Genomic DNA, 11,801 nt, shown 5'->3' with positions numbered 1-11,801 from the left:
CCAGTAATAGGAAGTAGTGTTTCCCTGAGTTCAGTGGGCCCCAATAGCAAATTACTGAACCTGAGGAGGGGGTTGCGGGAACTCCCAACTGGGAGCTAAGTCAGACAGAAGTGTGGGTAAGGTGGAGATCCATTACTTGTGATTGCTGTCTGAAGTGGGGGAGGGCAGTCTTATGGGAATGAGCCCTGAACCAGAGAAGTCTGCACTAACTCTGGGTAGTGTCAGAATTGAATTAAATTGTAGGAGACCTAACTGGTGTCCTCAAAGAATAGGAGAATTGCTTAGTGTGAAAAATCCACACATTCTGTGCCAGAAGTATTGTGGGTAGAGGAACCACTTTCTTTCACTTGGTACCCAGTGGATGCATGGGGCAGGGGGAAAGAAGGATACTCAATGTGAAACAGGACAAGGACTTACCATGGGGTTGCTACCTGGGATGGGACCAAAGAAACACATCCTAAGGAATAAGCAGAGATCACAACACAAGAGGGCAAAGGGTATGCAGAGGGGAACTTAGGAAACTATCCATGAAGCAGTTTCTGTAGGTGCTCCCCAGAAAGACCTCCTCTGAGGCCCAAGAGAGCAGGGAGAGTGTCACATGGAGCAGCAACCCACTTTGTGTCCCTCAATGGGAATGAGATTCTGCTGCATGGGGCTGAGATCCAGGAATCCCGTTGGGGGTCGAGAAGCTTGGAATATCCTAATGAGAAATCCTAGGTGAAAGACCCACAGCATCTAGGTTTCCTCTCCTCGAGTCTATGTCTTCTCCTCCTTTTCCTAGAACTGCCAGGATTGAGGTTCATTCCTCTCTTGCATCCCAGTCAGCTGGAGCCTTGGAGGAAAAGGCAGATGTATGTGTTGCCTTCTCCTGCCCTCCTCCACCCTCTGCCAGTTTTGAGCTGGTATCAGCCATCCCCACTTTCTGAATACTGCCAGTAAGAAGACAGAGAGTAGAATGAGTGCGGATGCATAGCCCATGGTTCCCATCCCCACTCCTGCCTTTCCTGATCCAGCACCACAGGTGTTCACGAATTGTCACTTCACCATTTCCCCGCTCTGGGCTTCCCTGAAGCCAACTCCATCCATATGTCCACCTCCCCACCCACACATACAAACACAGGGCACTCACTGGGCTGGGAGCCTTGGGATTAGGGGACAAGGGTGTTCAAAAGGCAGGAGGGAGCAGGCGGATCCGAGGCATTACCTGCACCCGCATCTAGTCTCAGTCACCACCTCCTAGGGATGGCATCTGCCGTCCTTGCACCCACTTCCTCCAATAGCAACCGCTGCTCCTTTCCACGAATGCGTCAGGCAGGTAGACTCTCTGCTTCCTGAGCTCCTGAACAAAAGACAGACCAGCTAAGACGCTCGCGGTTGGCTGAGGGATTGTTTCCTTTACCAACAAATGCTGTAGTTCCGGTCGCCTGAGAAATTAGTTTTCAGGCTGATGCAGCATGGAAAGACACCTACCTACCTTAATATGCCGCCCTTCCTCCCACGTTCTGCTCTGCGGAGCACAGGTGTCTTCCGCCTTTCAGGTCCTTTCTGGGTGTAAGAAAACACTCCTCTCGGCAAGCCAAATCCGGAGCCTGGTCACATGACCCACCGTCAGCCCCACGTGACTACGCAGTCAGCTTGTTCGCCGCAGTCCCGTACCACGGATGACAGTCTTCTGCCTCTGGGGTGCTTGCTAGAAGACACTGAAGCTCCTTGGCCAGACAGCTGGAAGGAAGGCTGGGCTTTGCTCGGGAGGACCACTTGGCTGGCGAGGAACATTCGATGAGGATTTGGGAAATGAAGTGATTTTAATATTTTGTATACGACTCAAGCGACATACTAAAACACACACAGGATCTGTCTTGAAACATGGTGGTAAGCAAAACAAAATTCAAACTCCAATTTGCACCACTAGGATGATCCCTGTTAAAACTTACGGTTTGCAAAGGGAGGCAAAACTGTCACTTCCATGTACCTTACCAAACTAGGATCAGGTGGGGAAAAAAAGCATGTTGCACTGTCAGAAAATTCTACAAAACTTAGGTAAAGTCACCATTAGTTACTGGATGTCATTTCAGGGCAGTGCTGGGATGTCTATTGACTTACCTATTTTCAACTCTGTAGACACTGAGGTTAACATGTAGATATTTTATTCAATAGATATGTACATGATTTATGTCCAGTACAATAGATAACCTTAAATATTACAATTTATTGCCCTGTAAGATATTAACTAGTTTTGTATTTAACCTGGCAGTGTTATTCTAACATTTAATTTCCTATGTGTTTATAAAATTCAATGTTTTGTTTGTATCTTCATGTTGTGTATATTGTATATACACATATACCCTTCAACTGTTTTCTTAATCCTAGCAGTTGTTCATTAATTGTGTTGAAAATCTTTCACATATTCTTTTACATTTACATGAGTTGTAATTTTACCTTTGAAAATTTAGAGCATTCTGAGACCAAAAAAAATATTTTGTCATGTCTAAAATAAAACATTTGATATTTCTCCTAAGTCTGAATTTCCTCTCCAAACCAACATATATCCCTGTCTTTTCCAATTCTCCTGACTGAAGGTATGGTGTTGTCATTTTTTAAATTATCGTGGCAAAATACACATAAGATTTGCCATTTTAAGCATTTTAAAGTATACAACCCAGTACATTATCAATGTTGTACAACCATCACCACTGTCTAGCTCCAGAACTCTGTTGTCACCTCAAAAGGAAATGTTATGTTTTTTACGGTAATAATTATGTGAAAAGGTGCCATTTTGTACCATGAACAGACTAATATTAAACTTAACACCCTTGGTAATTTTTTTTTTTTTTTTTGAGACGGAGTTCTGCTCTCTCACCCAGGCTGGAGTGCAGTGGTGCCACCTCAGCTCACTGCAACCTCTGCCCCCCAGGCTCAAGCGACTCTCCTGCCTCAGCCTCCCCAGTAGCTGGGATTACAGGTGCACACCACCATGCCCAGCTAAGTTTTTGTATTTTTAGTAGAGACAGCATTTCGCTATGTTGGCCAGGCTGGTCTCGAACTCCTGACCTCAAGTGATCTGCCCACCTCAGCCTCCCAAAGTGCTAGGATTACAGGCATGAGCCACCGTGCCTGGCCCACCCTTGTTAATTTTACTTTATTTTTTTTTGAGACAAGGTCTCACTCACATCACCCATGCTGGAGTGCAGTGGTGTGATCATGACTCACTGCAGCCTCAACTTGTTAGGCTCAAGTGATTCTCCCACCTCAGCCTCCTGAGTAGCTAGGACTACAAGCACGTGCCACCATGCTGGGCTAACTTTTTGTATTTTTAGTAGACACAAGGTGTCAATATGTTGCCCAGGCTGGCCTTGGACTCCTGAGCTCAAGCAGTCCTCCCGTTTCGGCCTCCCAAAGGGCTGGGATTACAGGTGTGAGCCACTGTGCCCGGCCAATTTTAATTTTGTCTTTAAAACATTTTATAAAAGCTAGTCTTTCTGATAGCTCATTCATTTACAACTTTGCTAAATGATATTATCTCTAACCGTATTTTAACACTTATAGTTTATTCATTTATATAATTGTGTCCTTTCCAGCATGCTCATCTATAACTCAAGACACAAAATGTAAGCATATTAATATTTTAATTTGTCTTATTAATGTTTGTATCTCCCCAACGCCTGTCTCTAAGCATTTAACATGGTATATATTTTATTCCAGACTGTGAAATGTTTAGAAATTCATATTGAAATTGCATAGGAATTGTGTACATTTACAGATGTTTTAAAAATGGAATCTAATTTTCCATACATGTCACATTCTCTGTTTTAGCAAATATAAAATAATGTCCTTTTGTGTCAATAAACCTATCCATACATAATCATTTCAATGGCTGTATGGTATTTCCTTAACACTTTCCTTTGTCTAGGCATATAAAGGAAATCATATTCCCCATTCCATTTAATTGTGCTATCCTACTCTTTCAGCGTTTAGGTGGCATTGAAGTAACACCTTACTTTGAATTGTTAAATATGCAGATTTGGCTTATTCTGTTCGCCAAACTGGCCTCTTCTCAACTTTCTAACTGCATTTCTCATCAAACTCCTTTTACTTGTTTCAGGCAGACTGGGTTCATCCATGCTACCGAAACAGATTATTCAATTACACACTTTTCTTCAAACCACCACTGCCCACTTCCAAGAGCAATCTAATGATTTGTGTTTTCTTACCCTTAGGCAAGTCCCAGGGCTAAGATGGTAATTTAAATGGGTCCTATAAGAAGTATTAATTTTAGGTTGCTTGTTGGGAAGGCTCATAATTGGGCAAGCAGGTGAGCAACTTGTCTTGCTTTCCTATCCTGACAAATTTGTTCTATCCCGACCAATTTAAATGGGTCTCTCTTCTCGGAAGCATTCCTCAAGTATCAGAGCCCACAATAATCGCTCCCTTCTTAGCTCAAGAACAGAATTTTCTAATGAGCACGTTTCTCATACTAATAATTACCTATGTTTGTAAGTGCACATGATGTATCTATACATGGTTCTTAAACTAAAGAAGGGTCACTTATGCCAATTTAAACATAGAACTTTATTGAAAACACAGACTCAAATAGAGAACCATATATTTAAACAACAAATAGCAGGGTAGCTTACTTAGGTGACACAGTTCACTGAAAGCTTAATACTGAAAAATATCGCAATCTGGACAGCAAGACAAATATCAACAAATGTGTTTTCAGTTTTGATATTCATTTGGCATCCACAAAATGATCCAGCTCAAAACAAGAGTTTGACAAAGTTAACATAAGCATTAAAAAATATAAGTTACAACAAAAAAACAGACTGTGAACACCAAAGCACTACTCAGGGCTCTTTGGGAACATAAGGCTGATCAGCGGCAGGTGGTTAATCATATTAACTTTGTTGTCCCACCTCAGGATCATTTTGATTGTCTATTTGGGCTTGTAGTTGCTTAGCTAACTCCTCAAATTCACGAAATGCAGAAATAAGCGGCTCAAGACTGAAATCATCGTCAATTAAGGACATCTTTCCACTTTTTATAATGTTACTGATATTCTGAAACATTTTAATAACAATTTGAATATTATCATTTGTCTCTTCTATGTTAAAGAGACCCACAAATATTGAAAGAGCTTTGGCACTGAATAGTTTTTTTGCCACAGCAGGATTTTCAGACAAATTCAACAGCATTTTCAGAATGTGAAACTTTGTTCTCGCATTGGCTGTGGTTAATAAGGAGAGAAACCCGGACATATAGTTGGCAATCAGTGTGTGATAGTCAATAGTCATAGTGAGGTGTCTAAGCATCCTTATTCCAGTTAGCTGCTCAAGGGAATCCACACTATGTGCAAGGGTTTCCTCACACACTTGACATATGAATGTCTCAATCATGTTTAGATTTGGATAAGGTGGAGCCATGTGAATCATATTTTCCAAAAAACTTGTCCTAACTCTAGAGGATGGGTAATTAAGTAAGGTTTCAATAAGTGAGACAACACCTGAATCTCGAATGAAATCTCGGGTAAACTGAGAAGCACTTCTCATACCCATTGCAATTTTAGATATTTCATGAATAAAAGGATCCCGAATTTTGTCCATTAATAAAAGGAGTTCTTCAAACTCTTCAGAACCAATTTTCAGCTCACATTGTATGCAGCTGCAGGACCAACCCTCAGACTCTGCACTCTCCCTGGCCCTAAGATGCTCTCGAATTTCCCGGACTGACCGGTAGGAAGGATCATACTGAAATGTGAACTCAGGACTAGGCTGATTAGGCTGAAGCAAAGATTCCTGCTCTTCCCCTTCTGGGCTAAGTTCCATGTTCTTGGGCTTTGCCTCAAGCATTTCAGAAGCCTCTTCAGGAATTCTAAAGGGGCTTGTGGATCGGAAGCCAACCCTATGAAAAAGACCAGGTTTGAATTCAACAGTGACCTCTTCCCAGGTTTGGGGCCTGGAGGATGCATTAAGTTCCTCAGCTGCGTCTCTGAACCTATCACTGACCTTGTACACAGGACAGGGATTTAGGTCAAAGCAGGCCTCATCTCTGTCCCAGAACCAGGACCCAAATATGGCCTCTTCTTCAGACTCTGGCTTGGCCTCTTCTCTGGCCACAGCCCCCAAACCGGACTTTTCCTCAGCCCAATACGTGGATCCGCCAATGGCCCCCTCCTCAGTTCCTGGCTCAGATTCACAGATTGCTGAAGCTCCACCCTCCAAACTGGCCTCTTTTTCTGCCCAGAACCAGGACCCAACAATGACTTCCTCCTCAAACCTGGGTTCTTGTTTGACCCTATCACCGTCAACATCTTTCTGGGCCCTGGGTTTCAAGGCGGTATTAGGATCTTCTTTGTCTCTGCACCTGAATCTACTATTGGCCTCTTCTCCAGGCAACACCCAGGACTGCTTATAGAACTCATCTTCAGACTCAGATTCAAAACAATCTTCTCTATTTGTCCTGAGCTTGGACCTGATATTTGCCTCCTCCCTGACTCTGGGCCTGAACAAGTTACTGGTATTTTCTCCAGCCCAGAAGGAGAATAGGTTGCCGGCCTCATCCTCAGATCCAGACCAGGAATCAACATAGGCTTCTTGCTTGGATCTGGGCCTGGACCTGGGATTAGTCTGATGTTTAGCCCTGTGCCTGGACCTGGTATTGGACTCTTCTCTGGGCCATGATCTGATACTTGTCTCTTCTCCAGCCCAGAAAGAAGACACTGTAGAGGTCTCATCTGCTGACCAGAACCCAGACTCATTAGAGGCCTCCTCTCTGGCCCTGGGCCTGGAATAGCACCAAGACCCCATATTAGTCTCCTCCCCTGGTCTAAACCAGGGCTGGATTCCTTTCTGACCCTGGGTGCCAGGAAAGGTTTCAGCATCCACATCGACTAGTTCTCTATCCATAGACAGGCCCTTAGATTTATTAACTGATCCAGACTCAGCAGTGGCCATTGGCCAGGCAACGGCATTAGTCTGGGACACCCCTTCTGCCTGTGACACTGCTTCAGTCCCAAATTCACTCTGGGACCATGCCTGAGCTTCATCCTTGGGCCTTGTTCCAGGGATTGCCTTGGCATCAGTTTTAGGACGAGCACCACCTACTGCCCTGGCATCAGTTTTGGGTCTAGCTCCTGCCATTCCTTGAGCCTCCGTTTTGGATCTTGCACCACCCATTACTTGGGCCTCAGTTTTGGGCCTTGCCCCAGACATTGCTTGGGCATCAGTTTTGGGCCTTGCCCCAGGCACAGACTTGGTCTCAGTTTTGGGCCTTGCCCCAGTAGTTGCCTGGGTCCTAACCTTGGGTCTGACCACCAAAGGGACATCATTCTCTCTCTCAGCCCCAGCGATAACCTCTTCCCCAGCCTTCTTTTCAGGCTTGGCCTGGACACTAGGCTCAATCTCTGCCCCAGTCATGGTACAAGTTACAAAGGAAGTCCAGTAATACACTCCTCCCCTAGTCTAAACCTTAACTACAGATCTGTCACAGGTTTGTTTCTTCACACTCTGATCTTTAGGTGATTGAGGATATAAGCTTGGAAACAAAAGTTAGAGTCAATATCCAGTCCAGTAGTCAATTAGCCTCCTTCCCAAACACAGTCTCAGTCAATAATTCAATAATACAGATTGAGTGTAGAACAGGCACAATCAAGCTAAAGGAAGACAGGTATTTCCTGGATGGGTGCAGACCTGTTGAGGGTGGTCGTCAGCAGCAACTCCACCACCAGCAGAGCAGCCACTGGAGGTAGATCTAGGGAGAGAGAATGAAATGAGGCTTTGAGTCTCTTCCAATTGTATGAGACATATGCAGTGCGACTGATGTTGAATGCTAGGTGGGACAGCTGGGCTTTGAGAAAGTCTCTCTGGACCAGCTGCCTGCTACAAAACAGGTCCAACAACAGTGGGAAAGTGTGTTGGCAATGGGAGGGGCCGAGAAACCCCCAGATTGGACCCTAATCACTCCTGGACCCATGCTGGTCTCCACCACCCCACCCAAAAGTATACCCGCTCTCATACCAACCTTCACTGATGTGGTGCAGTTTCCCCCTCCTTTTCTTGTTCAAGTGGTGTCAAGCCCCACAGCTGACAGAAGGGGGTCCTACAGACAAGTAAACATACATGACAGAATGGAGTGTGAGTGCTTGGTAGGTAGGCGGGCACTCTGGCCCCTGTGACAAATATCTCTCTTCCCATTCAAGGGTTCAACGTATCTATGGTTTCCTGTATCCTAGTCCCTGCTCTCTGGTTTTTTCTGAGTCACAACCCAACCTACACCTATCTCGTGTCTCCTGCAAGAAACAAAAAGGATGCTGGCACTGTGCAAACCCGGCAGAACAGAAGTGGGTCTGCCACTTCTACTACAGGTGGAAGTGGATCTGCCACCTGCCATGCTCTCTCTCTCCAACTGTCCCCTACATTGCCCCCTCCCCCTTCTCACCAACCTCCAGAGTTGTGAGCCAGTCTCCTCCTCCTTGCCTTTCTTGCAGAACTGGCTAGCCTTAAAGTAGGCCTATGGACAAACACATGAAAAAGTAAGACAGTCAGGATATGAGGGGTGGCAGAAGAGCACTTGGTAGACAGACCAACGCCAAGGATAAGAATCCCCGTATTATTGGTATCTGTCTTTCAACATTCGGGGTTTTGCTGGTGGAATATTCTCGTTTTATTTGGGCCGTGCTTCAAGGTTCCAGAGATAACAACTCCTTCTCCTGACGTCATACTCTTCCCATTACTCCCTTCTCCAATTCTGAGCATTCACCACTAGGTGCGCCACATCCCCTTGCTCTGCGCAGCATAAAATGGGGGAAGGGCGCCGCATATTCTAGAAAACAGGTTGTGAATTGGTACTTGTCAGTATGTCTCCCTCATCACCCCACTTCCAAAGCCCACCCTTTCATGCCCCAGTTTAGGACAGTGGGGAGGTAGGTGGGGATGGAAGATGGGGAAGCGCCATTAGAGAGGGGAAGATTATGAGGTGCTCCTGGATGCCGGACTTGCTCTGGTCACAGTCCCCTACCCCGATTTGGGTCCCCAGTCAGTGTTTAGCGCCCAACCCCTATCCCCACACACCTCCAGAAATCCAGGCAATATTCGTGCTCTTCCTTTATCTCAAGCCTCTCCTCTACAGATGCTCACTGTGTCCTGTCAGAATACGCCAGACCTACCGCGCAGACAGAAGACTTTGACATCAACCTGGAGCCTGTGGGAAGGGAAGGCACCCAGGACATGGAGCCTCACAAGCCCCTTTTGGGAATCGGGGCCCGGAGTAGCAAACGCGGCCCACCTCCCGCGGACTGGGTACAGAGCCGGGACGCCGACCCCCGCCAGCTTCCCCGGGCGCCCCCCACAACGGCTCCTGCTCCGCCATTTCTCCCGCAGGAGCCTCCCCCACAGCCCTCTCCGGGCACAGACACGGTCGAGGGCGGGGCGCGGGCGCCTGCAAAGCTGGCTGGGAAGCGGTCAGCGCGGTTCTCCTCCAAAGGATCTGACAGTGCCTCTAAAGCCAGCCCCTCAGCCCTTGGCCCGGCCCGGCCCGCTCTGGTCACCGCCTCCCCATCGCCAGGGGTCTCGCGCACTGCGCACCTCTCTCAAGCGCCTGGCTCCCACCGGATCGTCTCCTCGTTGCCAAGCTGTCAGGGTCCGCGGGGCAGGCTGCCTGCTGTTCCACCCTGCCGGACCACCCCCGCAACCCGGACCCCCACCTCAAGCACGCGCACTTGCCTTCAGAGGCCCAGGGCCTAGGTCGTCGGCCTCCCCCTCCTCTCCTCAGCTCTCCTCTGGCGGCTCCTCACTTGGAGCCACCGCTTTCCCCGCGATCCGAATGGCAAAGACGCGTCCCGCCCCCCACGCCTCTGCACCAAAGTAGGCAGGGGCTGCGCAGGATGCGGCAAGAACCGCTCGCCGCGAGGGTGTCGGGAAGGGGGGCGGAGGGATACGGCGCGAAAGTGCTCGACGCCCCCTCCCAGGCCCACCGTAGTTCCGACCCCGAGGTGGGCGGGGCCAGGATGAGCCCCAGCCTGGGTGTGCGGATTGGCACCAGGGTGCCTCAGGAGGCCCCCGCGGACCCTAATGTGGCGACCACTACCATATTTCTGGCGCTGCTATAATATATGGGACCGGCGGGCGGCTAGGGGCCCGGGCAGAGGACAGGATCGCGAGTTCTGGAAGAGCCGCGCTGAAGGGAACAGCGGATGGATACCAAACCGCCCAGTGATATGTCTGCACCCCCGCCCCAAGAGCCCACTTCACAAGGACTGCTGGGTGTGTGCCCTCTGTCTCTCCCCAGTCCCGTCACCCTCCTTCCTGGACGCTAATGGGAAAGGGAGTGTCAGCACTGCAGTGTGGGAGGGGAGAAGCGATTTCAGGCAATACAGGCCTGGGGCTCTAGGGTGGTCGTCCTGTGCGTTTCTTTCCCAGCTTCGTGGAGCCACGCAGGGGAGGAAGGTACACCTGCTCTTAAGTGAACTCCGGGGCAGGGGGCTCCCATCAAGGCCTCAACACTGCCCCTCTTCTAAAAGAAGGTAGACCTAGACCTCTAACCCTAGGAAACCAACCACTGGTCTGCACCAGACTCATTTCTTTCTGCCACACCGCTCTTTCTCATTTCAAATGGTGGCTCACGTTGGCATTGCACCGTCCCCACAGTTGCCCCCAAAAGAGGACCTCTCCCTGTCAGGACCCGCAGGAGGTCATAACAGTCCTCTCTCTTTGATGGCACCAGGTAGGGATGGTCCTGGCTCCTCTTCAGTTCCCTGTCAAGTCTTCTCTTGCCATGACATTTGGCAGTGTGGAAATGTGGCTGGTATTCGCACCAGCTTGGATCTCAGCCACCTGCCACAACTACCTGCTGTTTCAGCAGTCATTCTCAGGAGAGGATCCCACCATGCAACCCCCTCACCGAGACAAAGCAACCTGGCTCCTATTGAATCGCCCCCACATCCGTCCTTTAATCTTGAGCCCCTCCTTTCCCTGCTTCCTGCATGGGACAGACAATGTGGTTAAATACGAAGTTGATGTCGTTACTGCTGTCCATTTGAAAACTCATTTAGATGCTACCCTCATTGTGTTTGACAGGTAATGGTCGCCTAAAGATGTCCATGTCCTGTTCTCCAGAACATGTACTATTTTATATTACCTGGCAAAGGAGCATTAAGATTGCTAATCAGCTGAATTTAATTTAAGATTATGCTGGATTATCTTGGCCAATGTAATTGCAAGGGTACTTTAGATGTGGAAGAGGGAGGCAGGGACTCAATATTAGATTGAAGCACCATGAGAAAGTCTACACTGGCCATTGTTGGCTTTGAAGATGGAAGGAAGCCAAGATCCAAGAAATACAGGCTGTCTCCAGAACCTGGAAAAGACAAACAGATTCTTCCCTAGAAATCCCAGAGGGATAGCTGCTCTGGCAACATCTTGATTTTAGTGTAATGAAACTCCTTGCAGATTTCCAGCCTCCAGGACTGTAAGATAATAATAAATTTGTATTATTTTAAGCCTTTCTGTGTGTGGTAATTGGTTAAAGCAGCAGTATGAACCTAATACACTCACCATCCTGACGAAGTCTATTCCCCTTGACTTTCTTTACCTGTGGATCAGTCTCTGGGAAGATCTACTTTGGAGCTCATGCCTCACCACTACAAACATCAATTCCCTCTTCTTTGCTTCCTAAAGGAGAATGATTTTTTTTATGTCCCTTATAGGTAATCTTGGAGAAAGTTCCGTTTTGCTGAAACCACTGATACTTCCCAGGCATAGAAAAGGGAACCCTATTATTCTTCTCCTCCTCCTCCTCCTCCTCTTCTT

General features: G+C 47.7%; 1 protein-coding gene across 6 annotated transcripts; it reads right to left on the bottom strand.

The window, feature by feature from the left end:
* Positions 1-13: 13 nt before the first annotated feature.
* Positions 14-11,742, bottom strand: GPRASP2 (G protein-coupled receptor associated sorting protein 2). Of its 6 annotated transcripts, none has more exons than XR_001882672.1 (7): positions 9,066-9,688; positions 8,438-8,505; positions 8,017-8,094; positions 7,686-7,746; positions 1,471-1,762; positions 1,205-1,339; positions 14-929 (listed from the first exon to the last, which is right to left on the bottom strand). XR_001882672.1 is itself a non-coding variant. In XM_017858750.1 (5 exons), exon 5 carries the CDS (start codon positions 7,410-7,412, stop codon positions 4,896-4,898), a length of 2,517 nt encoding a protein of 838 aa, XP_017714239.1. In that variant the 5' UTR covers positions 7,413-7,746; positions 8,017-8,094; positions 8,438-8,505; positions 9,066-9,195; positions 9,717-11,742; the 3' UTR covers positions 4,549-4,895. The 6 variants fall into 6 exon arrangements, 3 of the variants coding, with proteins under 3 accessions (XP_017714239.1, XP_017714238.1, XP_017714240.1); XR_001882670.1 differs by having other exon boundaries at positions 1,475-1,762; positions 9,066-9,684; XR_001882671.1 differs by having other exon boundaries at positions 14-832; positions 1,475-1,762; positions 9,066-9,683.
* Positions 11,743-11,801: the final 59 nt, after the last annotated feature.

Source organism: Rhinopithecus bieti, unplaced genomic scaffold, assembly GCF_001698545.2.
Source record: "Rhinopithecus bieti isolate Rb0 unplaced genomic scaffold, ASM169854v2 scaffold_48723, whole genome shotgun sequence".
Taxonomy (NCBI): Eukaryota; Metazoa; Chordata; class Mammalia; order Primates; family Cercopithecidae; genus Rhinopithecus; species Rhinopithecus bieti.
The sequence above is the reverse complement of the archived record's forward strand: the minus strand, read 5'-3'. Positions and strand labels throughout refer to the sequence as shown.

What these genes read in the sequence shown, in the direction of transcription:
- GPRASP2 (XM_017858750.1), bottom strand. Translation starts at nt 7,412, where the DNA reads ATGACTGGGGCAGAGATTGAGCCTAGTGTCCAGGCCAAGCCTGAAAAG.